The sequence below is a fragment of the Takifugu flavidus genome, chromosome 6 (assembly GCF_003711565.1).
Source record: "Takifugu flavidus isolate HTHZ2018 chromosome 6, ASM371156v2, whole genome shotgun sequence".
Lineage (NCBI taxonomy): Eukaryota > Metazoa > Chordata > Actinopteri > Tetraodontiformes > Tetraodontidae > Takifugu > Takifugu flavidus.
The window spans coordinates 3,577,547-3,603,026 of NC_079525.1; the positions used below are offsets into that span (position 1 = coordinate 3,577,547).

The 25,480-nt window shown below is 46.9% G+C and overlaps 1 protein-coding gene across 1 annotated transcript; it reads left to right on the top strand.

Moving 5' to 3' along the window:
- The first annotated feature begins 1,657 nt into the window (after positions 1-1,657).
- Positions 1,658-25,397, top strand: hhip (hedgehog interacting protein). The gene is made up of 13 exons (XM_057036427.1): positions 1,658-2,503; positions 5,073-5,265; positions 9,030-9,174; positions 9,310-9,511; positions 13,947-14,098; positions 15,093-15,266; positions 15,356-15,499; positions 15,591-15,709; positions 16,252-16,375; positions 16,789-16,934; positions 17,943-18,024; positions 22,935-23,083; positions 23,215-25,397. Exons 1-13 carry the CDS (start codon positions 2,234-2,236, stop codon positions 23,409-23,411), a joined length of 2,097 nt encoding a protein of 698 aa, XP_056892407.1. The 5' UTR covers positions 1,658-2,233; the 3' UTR covers positions 23,412-25,397.
- The last annotated feature ends 83 nt before the right edge of the window (positions 25,398-25,480 follow it).

A 25,480-nucleotide genomic window follows, 5' to 3' on the forward strand; every position in this document is an offset into this window, starting at 1 on the left:
CTCAGACGGAGCTCTGTCGTCAGGGCCGGTGTTTACTCTCCTGATTGCGGAGCAAACGGCGAAAGAGAACAGTCGGCGGGGGGAAACGTTCATCTCCTCGGCCTGGGAAACGGAGGAGAGCTCCTTCCCAGTGTTGCTCCTTATGTGGTCACATGCAAACCCGAGCGGCATCCTCTGGGATATCAGCCTCCGAGAGGCCGAGGAGAAGGCGAAGGGGATGAGAATTCCCGAACTCGCCCGCAGAAAGATAAAGAGAAAACAGGTGCTTATCTTTCAGTAGAATTGTCACGTTGACACTCCATTTACATCAGCAGTGAGCGTTACGCATGATCCTAATTAGCCCGACTGCGCCGCGTCTTCCCAGCTGTCGTGGAACGCAACAATAAATAAAGATATTTTAAATGTCTGCGTGTTTATTTCTCTGTTATGACGTCTGGTGTGTGTATACGACGGGACCACTGACTGTATAAAGATCCTCTGCTTCACTACTGAATCTCCTGTTATGGCCTATCTCTCTGGGCAGATGTGCTCTTCTCTGCTCCACAGCTGCATCCCACATGTTTTCACGCCATTCAGCAACGCACGTCTCCACAAAGCAGCACTGGTGCCAGCGGTGGCAGCTTCCTCTCCCCTCTCCGCTGGCATCCTCGGTAGGTCCTCGGCTATACTTGGGCCCGAAATGTTGGGTAACGTAAAGAATGCAGGGGGCGGTAGGGGTCTGGATCTGGCATGGGCCACCGCGGCTTCATAGCACACAGTCATTTCCATAATTGCCCACAATCAAACCAACCCCTCCTGGATTCCTCCAGATACCAGATAAGCCGGGGAGTGCGGGAGACCCCCAAGTAAGAACAGGTGCCGCTAATGTAACTGATTTCACATTCCCTTTGTAACCCCCCCACCACCACCAAAGGGCTGTCATCTGTGCTGTAATTGCAGCCGCTATTCCCACTGGGATCGCTATCATGCCGTCTTTTGTAGAGAGAGGAATGAAAGTGGATTTGTCCCACATTTAGTCTGAGCATTACCAGGAGCCAAATTAGGATGCTATATGCGCCGCCGCAGGGCAGCGAATTCCTGGGCATCAGGTCCGGGTGATTGATTCCCATTGCAGTCGTTTTTTCCACTGCCTGACACATGACATTTTTCACTCCGCGGCAACCAGAATAAACCTTTTAGACCGTATTTATTAACAAAGTCAAACAGCCGTGACGCGGCGTGTGATGCATCATAACATTAGTCATATTCATAATGTTAGCATCTGTTGCGGTGCGCCATCATTCACGCTGGAAGTGCAGAAATAATCGGAACAAAACGCATTTATACACGCGAAAGTGTGGATGAAATGAAAATCTACACGAGGGTACTTAGTGCATTAAAGCTCAATTTGGCTGATTGGCAACCATTTGAAAGTGTAAAAGCGTGACCGTATTTGTTTTAAATCATAAATCGAATCCAAAACATGACCCGAGAAGTCAAGAGTCTTGACTTTCCCGCTCCTGTGAGCCCTCCGGTCCCGTCCGCCTCCCCCCACCCCACGGCCGCCTCTACCAGGTGACGCTTCACCTCGACGTGGCCGCGGTCGTGCGTGCTCGCGCGCGCACTCGTCAGGTGCCTACGTCACCGCGCTCGCTCCTCTTCTCGCGCGTTGGTTAAAAAGAAGGAGGAAAGAGCACGAGAAAACATGTGAGCGGTCCGAGGACTTTAGTGACATGCATGTACTTTTCTTTTTTTTTCTTTTTTTTTCCTTTTTTTGCTGCTTTGACCCGGTGCGTGCACAATCCGCACTGCTGTGCGTGAAAGGATAAAAGGAATTACACCTAAAGGAACGTAACAGCTGTTTTTTTAGCTGACTTTGCCGCAGCTTTTCTCGCTTTTTTGCGTGTTCGTCTGGATACATTATGACAGTTTTGTTGTTACTTTATTTTTGCATTCCGGGATTTGTGAGCAGAAGCAACAGTCATTTATTTTAAAGCACATTTTACAGCAGGACATCAAATGTGGGACACCTGCTCTGTCAAACAGCATATTAATAATTTATAGCCTTACTATTGGCTTCTGCTGTTTACAGGGAGATTTTGCCCCCCCCAAACCCAACTCTAGACATCAATTATATGTCCAAACACTCTTTTGGAAAGGGTGCCATATCTCTGGTGTTTGGCTGATTATTAATGTTGTTTTCCTTTTTTTAATTATTGTTATTTACTCTGCGTTTTTTTTTTAAAAACAAACTATGAAGCATTTCCAATTTGTGCTCGTCCTGGCCATCGCGTTCAACGTGTGGGAATGCGGGGACTCAAAATTCGGCGAGAGGGGAGAAATGAGCCCCAGGCGGAGGAGATGTTACGACGGAAGCGTGCCCCAGCGGCTGAAGAAAAGAGAGCGAAAAGTGCTGCTTGACGGCAGCAGCAGCGGGGAGGTTTGCCACAGGTTGTATCCCCGTGTGTCCTGCTGTCCCACCAGGAAAACCGCCTATCAGATCCTGCACCGCAGGGATGCCCGGGTAGGTTAATGTCCATCCATTCCGATTGTTTAAGGGATTTTATTTGACTTCTTAAACGCCCCGGGAGATGCATTTATGGCCGGTGCGCATTGTCATTATGCGGGCTGAATTTTGGGACCGTCGGGGGAAATTGCCCTGAGCTGGAGACGACTCTAATGAAAAGGACTATTCCAGAGAGAACTAGAAAGGGGGAAAGTGTGCGTGGTCCCGCAGCTTTTTGAATCCACGGAGACCCCTAGTTTGCGGTATTCTTCGCGTTTTAAGTGGATTTGTAAATTTACTCCAGGGTGTTCTGACAGCAAAGGAAACGTACTGCTCAAGTAATCCTGATACTGAAGTTTTTCTATGTTTATTGAGTCTGAACACATCTTATTCCGCGGGTAAATTGCGCGAACGCCTGTATAATTCGGCTCTCCGTTGCGCTTCGGCGTTACCATGGCAATCGCTGATTTATGCCACTTTTAACAACTGTTACAAACGGCTCACCCACATGATAACTTGTGAAACATTAGATCCAAAGGAGCTCGACCTGTTTCTTCTAAAATATTTGAGAAGGTTCAGAACATGCGGTGACTTTAGCGCGTTCTTTTTCAAGGGAACGTTACAATAATTGTTTTTGTCTTGGGAGATTGGGTTTAAACGTCTGGTGGAGAATAGCAGCAGAAAATAAAGCGATTGAATGTGCCAAACTTTCCGCGGATCCTGCTGGATCCCGGTCGGGCCATTCTCATGTAAACCGCCCTCCAATCATTCAGTGGCTGGGTGGTATCTCACTTTGTGTAGCGACAAAAAAGCCATATTGCATCATTTAATTTGCTCAAGTCATGCAAATAAGAAGGAGGGAGAGTGAATAGGACGAACTCGACTTCTCCTCCTCCCCACTACACTGCCCACACACGGAGCCCTTTCTGATTATGGTCAAAGAATAACAACAACACCATTGTGTTTGTTGGTTTCACTAATGGGAGAAGCTGGAGAACATCACTCTCGGCCAGTCATCCGCTCTGTCCAAGTGTTAATGCCTTTGAGAGGGTGTGTGTCCTTCACTATATCCTCCTGCCAACCGACTTAGACCTATTCCCCCAGGACAAGTGTTTTGTTTAAGCCCAGGGTTGCCTCCACCGGTGCTCCCTCCGTCTCTCTGACCATATGAGGTTTGCAGAGTCACATTCTAGCCGCAGGACAGCGCATTATAGTGATTAGAATTTGACCCAGGAAGAAGAAACTTTTCACTTATTAAGCAGGGTGAGGTGCCGTCTTTAGGAAATATAATCTAAATATCAGAAATGTGATTCTCCTCCTCCCTTTTAGAGGTTCAGCAAAGGCAACACACACAAAGCGCTGCTTGTTCTGGTTTGGGTGATGGCAACGCTGGAGCCCATCCCAGCAACATATGGACAAAGGGCACGGCTGAGAGCACACAAATGCTACACTCCGTAGACCTTGTGCCAACTCATGCTACACAAAATCAACCGGCAATTTAGAACAGGGGGGAGGCATGTGGACAACAGGACACGGAGACGTGGTTATAGCCAGCTCAGAGCTGCTCAGTTCAGTCTTCCATAGTTCATCAGTTATTCACCCTGGAGTGATGAAAGATGTGATCTTGTGTTGGTATGTGTTCCCTCGCAGCCCATCAAGGAGTTGCCAAGTTGCAGTTTGCTTGTGCTCCGAGGTGTAATGCATCCATATGTCGGTTTTGGGTCTGTGGGTCTAATTGACTTGGACAGACTGCTAATTTGTTGATATCAGAGCGGCAACGATGTGCCTGTCTATCTCTAAATTAGTGTTTACACACGGACCTCACACAGAGCAAAGCACTACCAGCCCGCCTGGCCGCCCGAGCAGCACGACTCCCGACCTAAAACAGATTACGTTGTGTTTTATTACAGCTAAATTGTTGTGTAAATACTCCAGCTAATTTCTTTTGGATTAACTCTTTGTGTGTTTGCGTAATGATTCCAAGTCAGCCGTCCAGGCTCGACGTGCTTTCTGTAATTTGACTTTTAACTGTTTACGAATTTGGGTAAGATTGAATGAGATGATTTATTTGCCCAAGCAGACCTGGTATTCCAGCCAGGGTGTTAAACCAAATTGGCAAGGAAGGCGTTGTGGAAAAGGGCACCCGGGAGAAAACAATCATCCGCCTTTCAAAATTCCAGAGGATGGTGTCTCAGCAGCGACTTTGACACTAATTTAAGGCTTTTGAAAAGTTGCGGTGAGGGTTAGAAATCGCTGGTTGGTTGGCTGTATTGAAATGATTTAAACACAGCTAAACCCACTTTGTGCATACATGTCATGCTAATTAACAAAATAAAAGTCATGTTAAAATCTTTCGATACCTCAGAAGGAACATTTGGTGTCAATCCTGTTGTGGTGAAAGTATTATACGGTATTTCGCAAACTCATCTTCAAAAGCACTCTACACTTCCCTTTGCCGCTAGTTTATTAGCATGGCCATTTAACAGTTGATCTAGATTGGGAGCAAGAGACCTTAGATAAGGTGAGGAAGTAGGTGAAGTGTTCGAATGGTCCACTCTCTTAAACCATCGCTTCCCATTCCACACAGATTTTCTCCACCAACAACACCGAATGTGGACGTCTCCTGGAGGAGATCAAGTGTGCGCGCTGCTCCCCCAATGGCCAGGTGTTATTCCACTCACCGGACACGGATAAAATGCCACACAGGGAACCGGATCTGCCTCGGCTGTGCCAGGAATTCTGCCGCGAATTCTACTACACCTGCAGGGGGCACATACCAGGTAATTCCGCAGACCGCAAATGCATCTTGATTTGTCATCCCCGTTTGGGTAACCTAGTAATCTCTATGCAAACATGCAAGCAAGCGAGGGGTAAACGAAAGTCGGGGCGTGCTTACTCATTTCGGTCCGATGGAATTAACGTGACACATCTGACGGTGATGAATTGAAATCAACAGCAGGTTTCATTTTTCATTGAGGCTCAGCCTGCACATGTGCAACTGGCAGATCTTCGGACTTATGCAAGAAGTGGTGCGTCAGTAGTCTGGTCTGTGAAAATTTATTTACTCAGCTCTTACCTCATCTGACCTCGCCTCCATTTGTTGCCGAGCTCGTCTCGCGTATTTGTTCACGGCCGCTACATTTGCTTTAGTGCTTGCGCTGCGGCGCAACGGTGAAATGACTCCCCACGCAGCCAAGACAGGATGGAGACATAGGCCTGGGCTGATGGTGACGCAGCAGATTCTTCCCGACAAACAGCTGATGGATACTCGTGTGGTTTTTATCATTCGGTCTTGTTGCTGTGTTTACGGCACCAGGTGCAAAATGTTATGATCGCTGCGCTAAGCTGGATCGCGCTAGTTTATTTTAATCAGAACAAATTTGGAAGAAACATTTTTGAAAGACCTTGAGTATAATAATAAATACCCGAATTCGAGTCATTTATCACACGCAAATGGAAAATATTTGATATGGAAAAGAGGGTGTGAAAACAAATATCTCACATGCGCTAACAAAAGCCAGTCCAGCCTGACCAGTGTACCAGAAAGCTGAGCTGGATCAAAAACAACTATTTCATGGCGTGTTTCAGACTCAACTCCTGGGGCCGGTTCTGTATTTGGGACGCATGAGCACCCTAGCTTGTGGTCTAGACTTGCCTGCCAGGCACCAGGGCGTTCTCAGACATAAACTGTTGCTTCTACGTCGTTCTCTGTATGTTTTCAGATCACATGAATCTAAATATAGTTAACATCCAGATTGGCTGGCCCCCCTCGTCTCTACGACATGGCAGCGTTCAGGGAACGGCCACTAATTCAGCAGTTTTTCTTGTCCTCCTGACCCCCCTTCCCTTAAAGCGTTTGATCTTGTGAAGAACATCTCTTTGAAGGGATGCAGATCACAGGTACCAGTAGCATCAGATTGCATTCCAAACAAGATCAAACGCTCCGGACTGTCTTTCCTCCTTCAGCCAGGACCTGGTCCGCAGATTAGATCTGCCGAGATTCAAAAACAGAACAGTTGCGCACACACGTGTCTGCAACCCACCCACATGTTACGCCGCCGCTCAGACACGTACATTCCATCTGAGCCTGTCCTCATCTGCGTCTCGCGGCCTGCTAGTTGCCTCCAGTTGGGGCTGGAGAGAGGGGCTCCACAGAGCATCCAGGCTATGCAGAGATACACGACCGGGCTCCAGAGAAGAAAAAAAAGTCCAGAGAAGAATCCAGAGGAGCCCCCCCCAAAACACACATACACTCCCTCCCTCTATACACCACTGCCCCCCCCTGCTCCCCCTCCTCTGGGCCTCCACAGATCAGCATATGTGGTGACGAATGACACATTTATTTTTCTACAAAGGGTGTGTGTATGTAAAACTGCTGAAGTGCATCAAGATGTCAAGTACTTTGGGTGGGCCACCCAGGTTGCCTTGGAAGATAACCAGATGGAAGTATAACTTTAGCTCTGGAGCGACGGGAGTACGGACAGGATTCTGTCCCACTGCCGTCTTTCTCTTCCTCTTTCTCTCTCCCAGACACACACACACACACATTCTTCTATCTTTCACTATCATACTCATCCTTTTCTGTTTTTGTTGCTGTTGTCCTTGTGAGTACACAAGCACACATTGGGATGCAGCAACTAAATAAACAAAACTCTAAATATATAATTTCTTGTATAAAATGTAAACACAGTCCTTGCATGAAGGCTCGCAACTATATTGACGTTTTTACATCATTATCACCAACAGATACCAAACTTTACATGAACGGTGTCATGGAAGGTGCGAATGCAGACAGATTATGATCCCAAACTTTGGTTTATTCCGATTTTACTAGGCAAAAGTTTTAAAGTGAAACAGTAGCCTTTACAACATCCATAACTGTCATCCACTTCTTATGAAATCTGCTCCCAGCCCTTGATTAGGCCCTATACTTAAACCCCCATTTCTCCATAAAGGCGTTTACTAGCTCAGCTCTTAACTGCCTACCGGCCTCTCGTTCTCCCCTTCCTCCTCGCATGCCCCAATCCCCCCCCCAACCCCCACCTTTCACCCAGGGTCCCCGACCAGCATGGTTAAGATAACTGCAGGAACAAGTAAGTGGGTGGTATGGACACAGTGGTGTGTGTTTCTGCCTGTTTGATCTCCATGTTGTGTTTAGATGTTTGAGGGGATATCCTATCACCTCCAGTATTCAGTGCGGTCAGCACTTGCGGTTGGTGTGTGGAAAGAGAGGCAGATGAAAGGAGAGGCCGGGAGAGTTGTGTTTGTGTTTTTTTTTATCGCTGTCGTATTTGCTCTCATCTGTCCTCAGAGGGATTGACAGGGGAAACAATAATGGTAAAGTTGTTTTTCGGGCCTCTTAGGAAAACGATACACTTCATTTTATGCCAGGAGGGCCCAGAATGGCTTTTCTTTGCTAAACCGTGAAGCATTTTAGGTCAACCAGTAGGCCAAATAAGTATAATATTAAAACAGACAAAATCAATTTAGGTTTATTTCAAGTATTGTCAGCCCAGATTTAATGCAATTAAACTATCATAATCAATCTTGCCTCTTTTCCCACAAATCTCTTTAACTATGAGCTACAGCAAAATGTTTCCTCAACACATCAACACATTTCATTCAGATGTTTGTTGTGAGAAAATTCTAATTGCAAAATAGTGAATGCAAAAACATAATGGGCTAATATGGATCAAAGAGAATGTTGCACAACTTTCAGGCAGTGCCAGTAAGCGTCATGTTTTTCACAGCATGCAGGCTTTAATTTCATTTGGGCACCATTAATCATCACTTTCAAACAGTTAGCCATTTATTAGAAATAAATTCCATGACTGTGTGAGGTTTTTTGTTAAAGAAAGGAGGACCAACAACAGGTCCCTGAGGTACATCAAAAATGTCACTTCACAAAAACAGCCAAAGATGATTGTAAAATATCTGAGGATGAACTGCATTGTTACACGGAACAGTTTGGCTGTTTAGGCAGATTACAAAAAGTGGCAAAAGTCTTGTTTGGAAATATAGTCAATTCTTTTGTAGAGGATAATGCAATAAACACAATGTAGACGTGAAAGGACTTGTGGGTCTTTTTAGACAGTCCTGATAAAAAAATGGGTCTGTTCTCCATTGGAATCCTATAGCAATGCTATAACTGCTGATATTATACAAATAATACTGTAATTAACCTAATGGCGGTGCAGAATTGGGAATGAAATATGTTTCTGTGTGGACTGGAGGAAGTATTGTACGCTGGAGAACCATGTCTAATTTGTGATCCATTTGTTTGGCCCAATTTCCCTTTACTCGTTCATTTAAGGCCGCTCTATCCAGGATTCGCTTTGGCTCATCAACCATCCCAATACACAAGCCTTTTTTTTTGTAAACTTCCCCCATTTCCTCTTAGAGTTTTTGTCCCGTCTTTTTGCACTTGCATAGATACAGTGTCCCATATCACGAGGGCCAAAAAGAGACTTTTACCAGTTTTCTGTCTGCAGCGCTTCACCTTAGCTATTGAAACTATATGAACCATATTTGTTTTGTTTGATAGAGCTCTTCCAGGCAGATGTGGACGAGTTCTGCCAGTATTACGGGAGGAGAGATGCCAGTCTGTGTTTCCCCGATTTCCAGCGAAAGCAACCGCAGAGACAAGATTCCAACTATCTGGAAGATGAAAAACTGGAGGACATCAGCAGGTTTGTTTAAATAAACACATCACATATGAAACCGTGCTGGAGGCTGTTTCAAACAGTATCATTCTCTGTTCTCTGTCTTGGATTATTCATCGCCACCATTAGCCTCTGACCTTTTGTATCTCCCTTGTTACCCAGGAAACAAAAACACAACTGCTACTGTGCCCAGGAGGTGTTGAGTGGTCTGAGGCAGCCAGTAGCTGTGGTGCACTGCGGGGACGGGTCCCAGCGGCTCTTTGTCCTGGAGAGAGAGGGGATTGTGAGGATACTCAATCATAACCTCGAGCTCATCAAGGAGCCTTTCCTGGATATCCACAAGCTGGTTCAGAATGGCCTAAAGGTAGGGATGAGCCTTATTGTTGCTATAGAGTAGAAAAGAGAAAAACACGAGCAACCGTCCGCACCTATGTAAACACCTACGGAAACTCTTCAGCCAAGACAAATATGGGAAATGGTGTCTGCTTTCCATTATTATATAATTACAGTGAACAAGCAGCCCTTCATCAAATGTGATTGTGTCTAATCATTATGCAATTATCCGCACATTAACTGTACATACAAGGCAGCATACATTAAGCCCGCTGCTACGTTTCTGCTAATTCTCACAAGATGGGTTAATAGCTTCTTAATCTCTCCCACATTGTTCACCGTAAGGGTTCCACCAATGTGAACTACCTCATATTTTACTGCCTGGATACCTTATACAACAGCTGGAATGTCATCTAAACGAGCCCCTCCTGGGTTTACAGTGTGATCTTCAGTCACCTCAACAAAAATGCATTTATTTGACATCTTTATCGCTGATTAATGAGGAGATGGTTACACACTGAGTGATCAGTTTGTGTTTTTAGCAGGAATTAGCACATATGTGTCGACTTGACCACCCACCGTCACAAAAGTGTACCCGCCAAGTGGGGACATTATGGGATCTTGCGGTGTCAAAGGCCAAGTAAATGTGTTCTACTTCTGTTTGGCTTTGCACCATGGCTTGGGAAAATAAACAGACGGAGCAGTGGGGGGAAAAAAGCAGAGGTACTCGGGAATAAACCCTCAGCCTTTTTTGAGATATTGGTGTATGCAGCGGCAGTGGCAAAATGGTTAGCGAGAAGGTTCTGGGTAAGCATTCCTGTTTCTATATCCAGCTGTCACAACAAAATGCCTTGAGCACTCAGCCTCTATCTCAGTTGACCACAGTGATGTCTGTTTGTCATGCTATTTAGCTTTGCGTCGCCGTAATCCACCCTGGATCTCGGATTGAGAATTCGAGAATTGTTTATAAATTGTTTAGCTAGCATGAGATGGGGAAGCTGAAATGTTTGGGTGGCACACTCCCAGACAGGAAGTTTATCTATCACGCATGCCTCCCGCTCCTCCGCTGACAAGGCCCTCTGCTTATAAGAAGTCAAACAGAGCACGGCAATTGAATGTGCAACTGCCCCCTACGGGATACCGCAGGGCTCTGCTGCTCCCTTATCTCTGCTCAGTCCAAACTGGTTGCGGATAAAGTGATCATTATGACAATTAGATGTGGCTCGATCCCTCGCTGGCCCCAGGAGTCCTATTCTGTGATGTTGGCTGCCAGAACGGGCTCCCATCCACAGGGGGCGAACAGAACCGAGGAGGGGGGCTAAGGTGTTTACTGGCAAACATCAACAGGATGGAGGTGCCTTTATACAGAGAGAGGAACCCAGGCCCCCAAGAGACGGCAGAGATAACGGGTTTATCATCAGCCCCACGCACATGCTTTGATTGTAATGTTCTGTGCTTCCTTCTGGTCATGTCCCCCCCACCACCAGCACCAGCACCAGCAGCACCACCAAAGCTACTCCATCCATGGATCCCCCCGGTACCAATTAAGCTGAACTGCACAGAAACAATGCTGTGCTGTGGTGGTGTGGGCTCCAAGCAGCACTGTGGGTGTTCTCCTCCTGAAATTCAATCTCCATACTCCACCACCACCACCACCCACCTTCCACACAAACACGCACGTGCACGCTGCACCCATTTCATCATCGGTGCTCTCTCTCCACAGTTGGCTCACATTCACACACCTCTAACACGACAGCAACCGAACCTCATGATTTGATGCGGTCTCGTTGCACGATGTGGTTTGGGATTAGCGCACGTAACTAGTGTAGAATGATTAAAGCTTTTTATCATCCTTGCAGACTGATTCACACTGGATTTCTTTTCGGCTGTAATAACTCCAGTAATCACTGCCTCAATCTTGTCATCTTCAACCAGTCGCGAGTTGGGAAAACCGAATTATTTCAGCAAACAGATTTTAAGCAGGGTTTTATAAATGGAGACATCTGTAAGTAGCAACCTAACGGATCCCATTGTGCTGGAGAGAGGTCCGGCAATCAGATCTTTCTTTGGTTAAACAAATAAGTTGGCATGTTGTTGTTTTTTTCTGTCCACAGACAGCTGCTCCGCAGTCTCGGGGGCCACCAGAGGCTCGTAGCTGCCCTCAGACAGGCTCACATAAGTGGCCTCATCCTCAAAATCTGCACTGACATGGAGCATATCTGCGGTGAAGCTCACACTGATGTCAAATTATCCTCAAACAATGGCTGGGAGATGAACGTTGTGACGCTAAAATAGCAGTGGGGAGGGGGCAAAGACAGCTGCAGCACAGACAAAAGATGATACAGTATTTTGCTATGTGAGAGTCACTGGGTACTGTATGAATATATTTGATGTTCCATTTGGAAGGGTACTCATACCTGAAGCATCCTTTGAACTTGAATTTTTCACTCTGACAGTGCCAAAGCCCCATTTGGAGGGGAACGGAACGCAGAGGCAAGAGTGAGATTCCTGGTCGCAGTCATAAATAAGCACTAAGATGTTACAGGGGAAAGGGTTGTGTGTGGGCGCTTGCAGATGGAAGGCTCAAAAATAGGATTCTTTCAAAGAAATCCTGAAGAAAAATGGTGTTGTAATGACACATGCCTTTAGGGAGGCTTGCACCTCACTGTTAAAAGTGCAGATGCAGCAGTTTTATGCTGATCAGTGCTCGGCAACGTTGGCTGCATTGGCAGATCTCTTTGGGTCGACTTTTGAAACGGTTTCTAATGCTGCGCCGGTTCCTCGCCCCTCCGCCAACTCTGCCGTTCGCCTGCTGCTGAAGGAGTTATTCATTTGTGAGGGAGGTAATATTTCAGCCCCTTTAACCACTGTGTATCTTGGTGGTCCCCGCTTGGCTCCGGATCTAGGCCTCTCTGGAATTGCGGTCTTTGACCCACTCCCTGTGGTGAATTTATTTTCGGGATGTGGGCCACTGCATCCTCAAATCCAACATATGGATCTAGCATTCGAAGGTGAGGTTCAATGAACCAGAAAGGTTGGGTTTCACTTCCTGAGATGCAGGCTTTTGTTAAGTGCGTTGGTTTATGCTGCAACTGTGATCCAGCGCCACGGCGCGCTGCATCCACTCCCACACAACTGGCTTTTGACTGAGCCCACATTTGTGCACGTTTCCTCGCCGCGGAGCTCCACCTCATGCAGTGATTCAACTGTCAACTTTCACATCGTTTCACACTCTGTTCAGACCCCCGCATGAGGATCTCTGTTGTTTATCAGGGATGCAGCTTCCACACAGTCCGATTAAATGACTAAACTGTGCGTGTGAAGGTTGTGAGTAGTGCATTATTGCTTGTAATGCGTCACAGTTTGCACCAATTTGGGTGTTCATACCTCTCAAGGATCTCATTTTGAAATATATTCTTTTTTTTACTTGTGTCTTTAAAAGGGTGAGAGCTGTTTTCTTGTTTTTGATTTGTTTATTGGCCTGAGATGATCACTCTTTACAAATTTTATGGCGCATCCAATCACTCACGGCCCGCTGTACACCTTTGACCTCGCATTCTGCTCATTCTTTGTCAAGAGGAAATGGTAAAGGAGAGTCCAACATAAAAAAAAAGGGGGCCAACCTGGGTTTCTCTGCCCGGGGAACCAAATGCTGCAGCTGATTATTACAGCTAACTATGATGGGAGGACCACCAAGGTAGTGACAACTGATGTAGCTGCCTCCGGGGTGAGACAAAGGTTTACATATTACACAAGCAATTTGGATGTTTTCTAAACATGTTGCCAAGACAGTGGGAGTTGGCAGCTCTCTGCCCGCACTAACCCCCGCCCACCCCAGCCCCCTCCCCGAGCCTCGAATTTTGCACGGAGGACAGGAGGCAAAGAGCAGCGGCTGAAGCACTCTGCACTTTTGTGCTCTCTATGAACTGTGAGTGAGCTAATAAATTCTTTCAGCCACTCAGGCTAGCATTCACAGATATCCCCCATAGATTACACACACAAATCACTGCACAATGGAGGCCACCGGGAGGGCTGGGGCGTCACAGGGGCCCCCCGACCCCACGGAGAAGCGCGCACAACCAGGCTGCAGATAAGACTTGGTCAAACCGAGGAGTGGGGGTGTGCTCGCACGGTTAGAGTCAAATACTTTATAATGGTGGGTAATGGCATATTCAAGCAGGACGGTGAAGGTGTGAAGGGAAACAAGACGAAGGTAGAAAGAGGAAGAATAGGATCATAGCAGGGGTGTGAAGGGGAATGTGATGGATAAATAATGAAAGGGGAATTAAGGGTTGAAGAATTAAAGGAACTGGTATGGCGTATGCGTTGGCGGGGGCCTGGGCGCAGAGGTCTCGCTGATGATGAAGATGACCGCAGGGGGCGATTCCAACCCCACACAGCAGAGCAGAAGCCAAGGAGGGACATAATTAACTCCTGGATCTTTTGTGTTTCTCCTCTGACTGCAGGGCGGAGATGAAAGGGGCCTGCTAAGCCTGGCATTCCACCCCAATTACAGGAAGAATGGCAAGCTCTACGTCTCCTACACCACCAACCAAGAGCGCTGGGCCATCGGTCCACACGACCACATTCTGCGAGTGGTTGAATACACCGTTTCGAGGTAATGGCAGATGTGTGCCAAAGATGCTGCTCAGAGTCTTCAGCACAGCTAAAACACATACCGACTTACTTCCTTGATACAATAGTAATAACATGCATGAGGCCTTTCGGATACGCTAATGCTAGTTGGACGTCTCTAGCTGTTAATGCTTTATGTAGACGTTTTAAACAAGCACATTTTATTTAAAAAATAAAACTGTCCCCTTTGACCCCAGCTATTTCTGGTCCCCCATATCTGATATTTGGATCTTCTAAAAATACACTAACTCAACTTGTTTTTACAGTCAAACGCTGCTCAGCATCGCGCACATTTTAACAGTTCAAACAGGATTTTTTTTGCCCCGCCGGGATTTAGAATGTAGGTCAAACTTTAGTGTGCATTGTTTGCAAAAGTGTAGGACGGGCGTACCTCTGTAACACTCTTAATCACACTTTCGTGCTTAAGACGACAGCCCTTTCTCACGAAGGTGTTTAAGTGTTAGAGTTTAGTGTGCATGATCACAGATGCACGCTTAACTTAATGCTCTAATTTCAGTGAGTCTTGTGTTCAGTGTCTGCACCTCGCAGTCCTTAATTTGAGGGTCCAGCAGAGAAATGACAGGTATTGACTGCAGATGGTTGAGGAAGAGGCTGTTTCTTGCTCTTTATCTCGTGTAGGAGGATCAAAAATGACACAATCGAAAGTATTTGTTGCTGATACCGCAAAGCCAAATCCTCACTCTGCACTGGGGTTGTGCAACACTCTGAAGTCTCTATCACCTCTCCACCCTGTCTTTGCCTTAATGAGACATAGTATTGCTAAATGCCTTCCAACAACCAGCTGTTTAAAGTCTGTTTAAAATGGTTGGATTTTGTTATGTCAGCATCGTAGTTGTGTAATTAAAGGTTATCACAGTCTCTTATGCAGCCTATCTTATATAAGTGTTAAAGCATATGAGACTTGTTGTGTGAATATGGAGACGTCCTTTGACGGCAGATTGATATATATTCCACAGGAAAAACCCCAACCAGGTGGACACCCGAACCGTGCGAGTGTTAATGGAAGTGGCGGAGCTACACAGGAAGCACCTCGGTGGCCAGCTCCTCTTCAGCCCCGATGGTCTGCTGCACATCATCCTGGGAGACGGCATGATCACCCTGGACGATATGGAGGAGATGGACGGACTCAGGTGAGTTCGGAGGTCTGAGAACTCAAAGCATGTCATGTCAACGCACCTCCCGTGGGCTGAACGTGTTTTACTGGCCTGTGTGAACGCAGCGACTTCACTGGGTCCGTCCTGAGGGTGGACGTGGACACGGACTGCTGCACATCACCGTATTCCATCCCGCGGAACAACCCTTACTTCAACAGCACCAACCAGCCGCCCGAGATCTTTGCGCATGGTCTACACGACCCAGGCAGGTGAGTGAGGCATCGAACCGCAGTCCGAATGAAAAGAAAAGCTTCAGCGAGCGGCAAAGCGCGTCAATTCTGACTCTGCCGAACGCCGTAGGTGCGCCGTGGATCGGGTTTGGGCCGAAAATGGAAGCTTTCTGATCCTCTGTACCGACGCCAGTGGCAAAAACTCAACAGCAGGAAGAATACTTGAGATCGCTAAGGGAAGAGATTATGGTGAGTTAAAGTTTCCATGACATCTTCTATGACCTCCGTTATTGACCGCTGTCAGTTTTGGTGCCTCTTTGAATACTTTGCAGCGCTAATGGAGCGGCGCACAAAAAAACTAATAAGCGCAGCTATTAGCTGGAGTTTTGCTCGATGGCATCGCCTCTGGAGCGCTAACATCTTGGATGACCTTTTACATGACAATTATGTGATCTAAGAAGATTCCTCTCTTGCGGAGGCGAGATTTGCCAATGGAATGTAGGTCCGTGTCCACCAGTGAGATTTAAACCTGTCAACAACAATAAGAGTCTAGATGAAGGTTTCGCATTCTTAAAAACACAGCTGAGATGCGCCTGGTTCCTCTCACATTCTGCAAGTAATCAATAACAGCAGCCCAGTCGTGCACTTGTTTCTGGTATTTGCAGTAAATCCTCCTCAAATAAAGTGCCGCCTTTGGTGCCAAACCCACCAGATTTGACCAGCTGACCGCGATTGACAGTGATTGACCGATGCTCGTCAAAGTCAGCTTCTAATGTTGTGCGTTTCCCCAGAAAACGAGCCTTCTGTCTACGACCTGCAGTCCAGTGGAGGAGTGCCCCCTGTGGGGGGCTTCATCTACAGGGGCTGCCAATCCAGAAGACTCTACGGCAGTTATGTGTTCGGGGATAAGAACGGGTGAGTCTGTCCGCCGGTCGTACAGAACATAAATCCTCCGGTTTCCCAGTGACACCTGAAGTAACCTTGATTTATGAACGATCACGTACGTCTTCAGTCATCCCGCTGCTCTCACACTCTGTCTTGCACGGACACGCAGTGCACGCCGTGCCAAGAAAAACGCAGAGTTCCGTCACCAGTTTAATGTTACTGTCACCACAATGACATGGCCTTTTCAGTGGAAATGAAGGCCACGCTTCCTGTCCGCTTCTCTGTGGCTTACCACTTATGAGGACGCATCGCGAAACACGATCCCTCGTTACAGTACACAGTCGTGCTTTTCTAAGTCTACTGGGAGTTTATAGGCAAAACCATTTAGAGGATGTGACAAAGCAGTAGCTGTGCTAACTGTCCCACTGTCTTGTCCGTGCCAGTAACCTGAGGACCCTCCAGAAGTCGACCTTGTCCACGTCAGCCAGTGGCGAGCAGTGGCAGGAGAAATCACTGTGCCTGGGCTCGGCCGGCGCCTGCGGCTCCATGCTAGTGGGACACATTTTGGGTTTTGGAGAGGATGAATTGGGTGAGTAGATGAAGATTATAAATCTCACGTATACCAATTTTCCTCTATGCTACCGCTAAAGGCTAACATGCTTCCTAAAATCAGCCCGCGGCCTCTCATCCCTGACTTGAGTTGTCAAAGCTACAGAGGTAGAAAAGCTATTTTGCACACACTAACAGGGGAGCGTGGAATTTTCCCGTTGGTTATTGAAATGATGTTCGAATGGCAAAGCATCAAAGAACAAATTCAGGACGCCCTGCCAACAAGGAGCTACAGTGGAAATTACAAGAAAACTAATAACTCTCCTAATGCGCCTCTGTGTTGATTTCTCAACAGGATATTAAACTGTAGCCACTTTCCTTTGCATTAATTATCAGTTCCATAAGAAACCGTGATACTTCCTGCGAGACCACCTACAGAGCAGCTCTTGTATTATTGTTTACCTGGAGGAGTGCAGGATAAATGTCAGGCAGGGTGAGAATACTAATATGATACAGAGCAATGTTTTCCACCAGCTGGACCCCCACCAGATCCCGTCAGAATTGCTGGATGACAGCTCCGATGTTTCTGATTAAAGAACCGATGCGGATCACGCGCACATGCATCAGAAATACTGGCCAATGGCGGCTCTCGTCGCTCTTTCCTTTGGACCGTCCCTTTGACAAAGTATTTAAAGATTTCTGCATCTGATCACGACTCGCAAGTGGCGCAAGAATCGCGGAGGGGGTGGGCCTGTTTTGCAAAGTATGGGCCCCACAGGCACATGTTTTCAATTTGTTCCCTTATGGAATTTTCTTGTGGCCTTGTTCCTCATTAAATTATTCGCCTGGTTCCCAGTCATGAGTATCCAATTGTCCCATTAGAGTCTTTCTTCACGTCCTTTGGCAAGTGCAGCAGTGCAGAAGCTTTAAGTGCACTCATTATCCTCGTCTCCTCGCCTCCCCTCATTTTTTAACCTTGCCTCCCCCTCCACACTCTGCACAGGTATTTCATGGATTCATAATTACTCTGACGGTTCCTCTGTTGCAGGTGAGGTCTACATCCTGGCGAGCAGTAAAAGCATGGTGCAGTCCAACAGCGGCAAACTCTACAAGCTCGTAGACCCCAAACGGTACGGACATTTTACTCCTTTGCTTTGCTGACTTTGGTCACCAGGGAATCGTGCAGGTTCAACATCAAACCCCACTTTAACGCAGTGGACGTTTTTAAGCTGCGAAAGTCCCAGGCGTTATTTTAAAAACTAGCGCTCATTTGTTTCATTGCAATGGCCTCAGCCCACAGCCGGCAGCTCCGCTCGGAGCGGCCCAGTCAAGGCTGCTTCCACGCAGCCAGTGGTTAATGAGCCGATATTAAACCTCCGGAACCTACTGGGAACATACATGAACATCAAAATTCAAATGGATGCATGCGTCCTAATCCATACCATCTGTACCGCAGAGATCAGTGAACTGGTGAACGAAGCAGTTGTTGCACTGGAAGGCATATAAGCATTAACGATACCAACAGTAAAGGCTTCACAGCTAATACACGCTGATGGCTCGAACCAGGAGCAGCTGGGCGGGGTTAGGCCCGGCCACTAGCGGGGTGAAGTTTACTGCACCAGAAGATGTATTTCTTTGGATTTGGAGGATAGAGTAATAAAAACAAGGGATGGAGTCAGGTGTCAGAGGGGAGAGTTAGCGTGCCAGGGATTTACTGTAGAAACACGGGCGGCTGATGGTTCTCGAGTGACGACAGTGCCACCCAAGCAACCGCGATCGGTTACACTGCAGATGCTTCAAAGGAGCCAGAGTGGCCCACTCCATATTTATGTTTTCTGGCATTGTCAGTGGATGCGTCTCTCCCTGCGAACAGATCTTTCCACCATCGACTGGACTTGTTTAGTCTGTGCGGACCCTGTGGTGTCGGAGTCTCGACTCCTAATGCTCTCTGGCTTCGTTATTGTGATCTTGTTTCAGAAAGGGAGGGGGGAGTAAATGGAGTAGCTTAAGTATCTGACCTCAGCGCGTTATCAAGTTTGGTGGTCCTCTACCTTTTCTTTCTATTGCAAGGACATCTGGAGTCAAAAGCCCTCGTATTAAGAGGTTTGTTTTGCCGTATTGTGGCTTTCGTGGCTCCGCTTAGCATCCAGCTCTGCGTTCCGATCAGCTATGTGTTTGGGAACATTGAGCGACTGCAAGGGCGAGCAGTAAAGGCTTACAGGCAAACGTCAGCCATAAAATCCTTCGGCAGTGTTTGTGTAAACATGTCCTGGCCAGATGACTTCATTTCTAGGTATTTGTTTGTCAGTTGGAGTACCCCTCCAATAATAAATGGGCCACCATGCATTTTGAAACATGCTGAGTGTGTGTGTGTGTGTGTGTGTGTGTGCATGTGCTGTTAGTGTGTTAGAGTGAGCGAGTGCAAGAAACACACAGACAGCGAGTCAGGACTTGTTTGCAGTGCAGCAGCTGGATTGAAATATTTTCAATACTACATTTGTTGCAATCGTTCCATAAGGAACGATGGTTTTCTATCGTAGGGCACCAATAAGTGATACTGGCCAGCTGTAGAAACACGATGAAGCCACATGCTAACTCCCATGGAGGGGGACCCACCTCAGTATTATCAAATTAGCACATTAAAGGGATTTAAATTGTTTTATTGTGCATCATTTTTTGCAATGCTATTTTTAGAAATGGTTTTAACCCTTGGTCTTAGCAAAGCCTCCTTTTTTACCTAGTTTATTCTGTACATTAGGCGCATACCGTTGGCAGGTTACGGGGCTGGGGGGGTTAGCGTCTTGGCTCCCTGTCAGTTCCGCTGAATCTGTGTTTGATAATGTAATTATTTTAACAACGCGTGCATTACATTGATGCCAGGAACAAGCCGTTCTAGAGAAAAGGCTACATTTCAGAAAAGAAACACACTGACAATGATATCATGATGCAGCACAAGGCAGGGTTTTGTTTCGACTCTCTGTTTATATATATAAAATCATGCAAGCTGCACGCTAAAGTCACATGTTTATTATATCATAATTGGAAATGTAGACGTCCTTATACCCACACAGTTCGCAAAGTCGACCTCAGCCGTTCCTCTGAAAGTCGTGGAAACGCAGAGCCGGACCTCCTGCTGATTTCTGGTTTAAAATGTAATTTGCCTCTGTTTCTTAAAGCCCCCCCTCCCCCTTCCACATGGAGGGGAGCCTAACTGTATTACAAAACGTGTGAAAAGTTGCTCAGCGCTTGGCAGCTGCAGGCTTGGCTGATTAAATTACAGCGAGCAGACTGCTTTAAAGGACGTGCTGAACTTCGAATAGCATCCTGGGACCTTCTTTATGGACTGCCATTGAAATCACAAATCACCACTTGTGCAGGGAAATGAGATGGCATGTGCTCATTCATGGATATATTTATCTGTGTGTGTGCCTCTGTTTTGTGTGCGCAGATAGAAACCGTGTGGGTGGTGGGTACACGCGAACATGCACATCTGTGAGCCCGTGTGAGCGCGCGCCGAGCCAGGTCCCAGCACGCTGCAGGAGGAAAAAGCCTTTTCTTTATTTTCCTATCCCTCCTAAATCTTCCTGCATCTCGGCTGTGGTCCTCCCCTCCACAAAGCTGCGTGCCAGTCCCGCTGAATGGCCCCGGCTCCTACAATGCACAGTAAATTTCTTACACAATTAAAACAAGGAATGAAGCTACAAAAGAAGCTCCCAAACAATGGAGTCGGATGACAAAACAGCAAAAGAGACCACACTGGGCCGTTTGATTAAGCCATTGTTGGGGTGCACAATGTACACCACTTCACGGCCTTTTTCTCACATATACCTCACGTCAATCAAATAGATCCCGCGGGTCGACAACCTAAAAACACACACACAAATATAAAAATCAGACAGCTCAGGAGCAGGTCTGCGTCCCCACCACTTAAAGGATGTGCGGGCTGATAGATTTTAATTGTAAAGACAGAAGAGTGACTGGATTTACCACCGTCCCATCTTCTCTCCCTGACCCAATCTCCTCGCCACCTTTCCGGCAGCTAGCTATGCTAAGCTACGCCCAGCGCCCATTATCTTCACATCAGTTGCGATCCGTAGTGTGAGGTGACCGCGCTGTCCTGGGGTAACCGCCTCAGGCGCGAGCACCGTCACCCTTCTCCGACTCCCTCGCCCTCACACATCGACCACCCCTCCCAAAGTTGATAAATTCCCACAGTGGCTGTTGACCCAGCTGCCTTTGTCAAGTGGCGCTACCAGCAGGTGCTGTTTTCACAGCCACCCTGGCAGTCGTACAGACTGTTTAGTAGCGCTGCTGACCCCTGCCTGCTATTAACAGTGTTAGCTACAGACCCCCCCCCCCAATCCTCCAGGGACTCTTACTCTTTCTCTCTCTCTCTCTGTTTGTGTCCCTCTCTCGCTGTTTTTTAACTACATGCAGCCTGCAACAACAAAAGCCGGCCCGGATGGAGTCTGGAGTCGGGTGCTGATGGGAGCATGGGAAATCAACCCCCGCCTCCCCCTCCTTCCCCGCCCATCACACCCCCCCCCCCATCACACCCCCCCCCCCATCCTCCAACCTTGAAGCGATTCAAACATGCGCACTAAGTCAGAGTATTGTCAGCGTGCACGTCCGTCCATCAGTGTCTGCGTCAGCTAAACATCTTCACACTTGTGTGTGTGTCCTTTAAAAAGGGCTGTTTGGCTCCTTCGGTGGCGTCAGCTAATCCTCGTCTTTGGACTTTTACTGTAAATGGTTGATGCTTAGCGTTGCAGCACGCTTCTTAAGGAAACTCTTTCACAACGACGGCTGCACCAACCGAGCGCAATCAGTGCAGAGGACTGTTGAGCTCTGTGCATGTGTGTGTGTGTGTGGTTTAATAGATCTGGGTTTATTTATTTTTTTCCAGTTGTCCCAAAACTGAGTGGGAATTCTCCAGCGTTGAATCACGAATGCGGTGACCTCACTGGTCCTGAGTTTTCAGCTGTCGTGCTAGAAACACGCCATGTGCAGCAAAATCAACAAAATAGAATACATCAGTGGATCCACACACACACACACACACAAATCTGAAATACTCTGAGTGTATTCCTCCCTCTCATTCACAGATCTGCGTGTGGGCAACCAGTAAGAACACACGCCTCACTTTCTCGCTCCCAGTATTATTTCCAGACGTGAGCGTGATATCAAACGCGTCATCTGCTGACGTGTGTGTCTGGATGTTTTGTCATAATATGGATTGATTGGTTCAGAATTTGCACATATGGTGTGAAGATGATCGTGCGTGTGTTTTTCCAATCATCTCTGTGGTAACAAGCGCTCTGTGTTGTTGTTTTTGGTCTGGTTGTCTCTGCAAAATTGATGGAAAATTCAATTTGCATAAACAGTCTTCAGTTAAATAAGTTACCATGCATGACGACACTTCCTGCCAATCATCTGAGATTATAGACACGGCACACAATTGGAAGTCTGCTGATCTTCCTTGTTGTTCTCTACAAATGAAATGAGCTGGATACAAATGGCCACATTTATCAGACTACGTCAAAATAGCCGAAGCAGTTCCGCAATCACAGCACATTTCTGTGTACCTCAGCCAGTGTGGTTTTTTTTTGGGGGGGGGGGGCGTCTATGTTTTCCATTTAGCGCTTTCTAAAAGTTATGAATGGATCCCGCGTGAAACTTTAGTGGAAAATGTGATCTGGCACCGGAGTGTGTTTGGTGGGTTTAAGATTTCTCACTGAACGGCTCCAGCAGAGTCATTTAATATCGTGCGCCTAAAAACAGAAGTAAGAGGAGGGGGCTGGGGGGAGGAAGCCATCCATTATAGCACCCATCAGACATCCTGGAGACGCTAGTTTCTCCATGGAGCACATGGGCAGAACAAACGCAACCCAAGGCCTGTGAACCTACGTTGAACAAGAGCTATTTTAATACAGATTACATGACCCACGTTTAGGGGTCAGATGATGAACGTAGGCCAGCCACCGCCCTAAACTGAGGCCAGCCAGGTTTAACATTTCGCTCCTCCTTACACCCGCTGCAGGCCTTATGCCCCCAAAGAGTGCCAGCGTCAAGTGGAGCCTCCGGAGCTGCTGATGACGGCGTGTTCCAGGCACTGTAAGAACGGACACTGCACTCCTACCGGCAAGTGCTGCTGCAGCCCAGGCTGGGAGGGACCCTTCTGCAGAATCGGTGGGTGCCTTCACCTGTTCACCTGTTCACCTGTTCACCTGTACCCTAACCCACTGGAACCCTGATACTTACTACTGGCCTTACAAGTATGCCAGAGCTTATTTAGGTTTGTTTTTCCTTCTTTACTGCAGCTAAATGTGAGCCAGCCTGCCGCAACGGAGGGGTGTGCATGGAGCCCAACAAGTGCCTGTGCAAGAGTGGCTATTCTGGGGCTCAGTGTGAGAAGAGTGAGGGGGACATGCCCAACGACCAGGAGAAAGACGGCATACTGGACCACTTCATTGACATGACATCGTACCTCCTTGACCTGACCAGCTATATCGTATAGGAGTGCGCAGTGGGGGGTCGCCTCCCACCGTCACCCTAAACTCGACACAAATCTACCTACCACCACCAGCAGACTTTAACATGGTGTCCTTAATAATCCCACACACAGCTTACACATGAAACACACACACGCAGACTCAGAAGCTCATCAGACGGTCCATGGTTCTCATCATCAAACTCTTCCTCTTCCACCTATAAGCTACCTGCCCTCAGGCAACAGGCCTGGAACCCAAGCCGTGTTCACAGACTGGACGACGGCCACGTTGTACAAGTTCCTCTCAAATAAACACTTGCACATGGCCAACTCTAGAGGAACAGGGACTTCAAAGTGGATCTTTTCAGAGCCTTTCAACACAGAAAAAGGAGCATGAGGCACTTCAGCAGGAACTGAGACTCTTCAGGGTTCAAGATCAGACAGAGGTTTGTGCTTGTGCGAGATCCGAGTCCGTGCTTTTGGCCAGTTCATCACCCGGCGTCGTAAATATCTCCGATTTGACACAACCTCTGCGTCGGTCACAAGGAGTTGAGAGCTCTATGAAAAAGAGCTTTCACCATTTTTTTTTTTCATCTGGCAGAACAACAGAGATGAATCAATCGATCTCACTTTTGCTTCCGTTTTTTTGGGCACATCGTCACAATCAACTGGTCCAAACACTGGGATCAGTGTCCAGAATCGCTGTACACAGACACATGAACGATTGAGCGAAAGCCTTTTGTCAAAGCCAGCTCCACATGACCTGAGAGGAGTCCATCCATCCCGTTCACTGTTTTCGTTTGTAAAGGAAAATCCATTCGCCATCCACTGCATCGACAGGCCGAGTCACGCAGACGCCGCCGTGACTCCTTTCGCTGCCGCACACACTGAACCTGAACTACAAAAGTGAAAACGATAACACAGCGATGTATATTTCCAATAGGGCTTACCGAAGTACTACTTAGCATTGCAAAGAAAACTATAGCATTACTATTGTTATCATAGAGGAGGGTTTATTTTTGTAAGCGTAATAATATATGGGAGATAATGCTGTTTATAGAAAGCAGTTTTACACTAAGCTTGTCAGTTCATGTTCTTGTACTATATATATATTTATATATATATATATATATATATATATTATATATATATATATGTATGCAGCTTTTTTTTTCTTGGTTTTGTTGAAGACTCGTGAACGTAAACGCAGTTATAGCATGGCCGTGCATGCGCAGAGTAATTTGGAGTTGGCCGAGGTGGTTCTAATTCTTTCCCCCGCCGACATGTGGTTTCTTTACTACTGTCAGAAACGTGTCTCGGCCGCGAGATGATCGAAGATCCCGCCGGGTTGCCGTGGAAGCTGTCCGCCGCCGGAGGCGGATCCTATCCGCGGAGGGCAGACTTTTAGCCAAAGGATCGCTCTTAATGGAGATAAGATTGAATGTTCCACTCTAATGAGCACCTGACTCCCATGTCAGGTCAGAAAGCAGTTAAAGGTGGGCGGGGGTTGTCTGGAGCCACATTCATGTGTTCCGTCAGACTTAAGTTCAAACAGACGCGCACGCCACTATTTTCTTCCATTTCTTTTCCATAAACCTTTGAAGGCAACACTCCTCAGTTCTCTAGGTATCCTAAATCCAGTCAAATGAAGTTCGGTGTCTGTAGCGGTGTCATTGTTTGTCGTCTCCCGCCTTTCGTGTTTGCTGATATAAATCAACTCTACCTGGTCAAAATGGAATTCATGCTGTAAAATTGAAATTTATCATTTTTGTTTAGCACTTAATGTGAAAGTTGCATTGTAGCTGCTGAGATGGCGTGGTGTGAATAGAATAACCATTTACATTATTTAAGTAGTTACACAAATAAAATAATTATTTAAGTTCTCTATGTTGTTTTTACTATTGTACTGTATGTGACTTTTTTTATTCCTGTATTGTAAATATAACTAGGGATAACTTTGTTTTCGCTACAGAAATATCAATATGTCTATTAAAATTTATAGCATGTCTGAAATTTCTGCCTCCTTTTTTTAATTTTCGGTGATAATTTCACGCTTTCGATGTAGTGAGTTCCTAATAAATTTCATCATATGCAAA

Excerpts from the sequence above, each read along its gene's own strand:
- hhip (XM_057036427.1), top strand. The coding sequence starts at position 2,234 with ATGAAGCATTTCCAATTTGTGCTCGTCCTGGCCATCGCGTTCAACGTG. Across the intron at positions 15,267-15,355 it reads GAGGAGATGGACGGACTCAG|CGACTTCACTGGGTCCGTCC; the intron begins GTGAGTTCGGAG and ends GTGTGAACGCAG. Across the intron at positions 15,710-16,251 it reads CGCTAAGGGAAGAGATTATG|AAAACGAGCCTTCTGTCTAC; the intron begins GTGAGTTAAAGT and ends GCGTTTCCCCAG.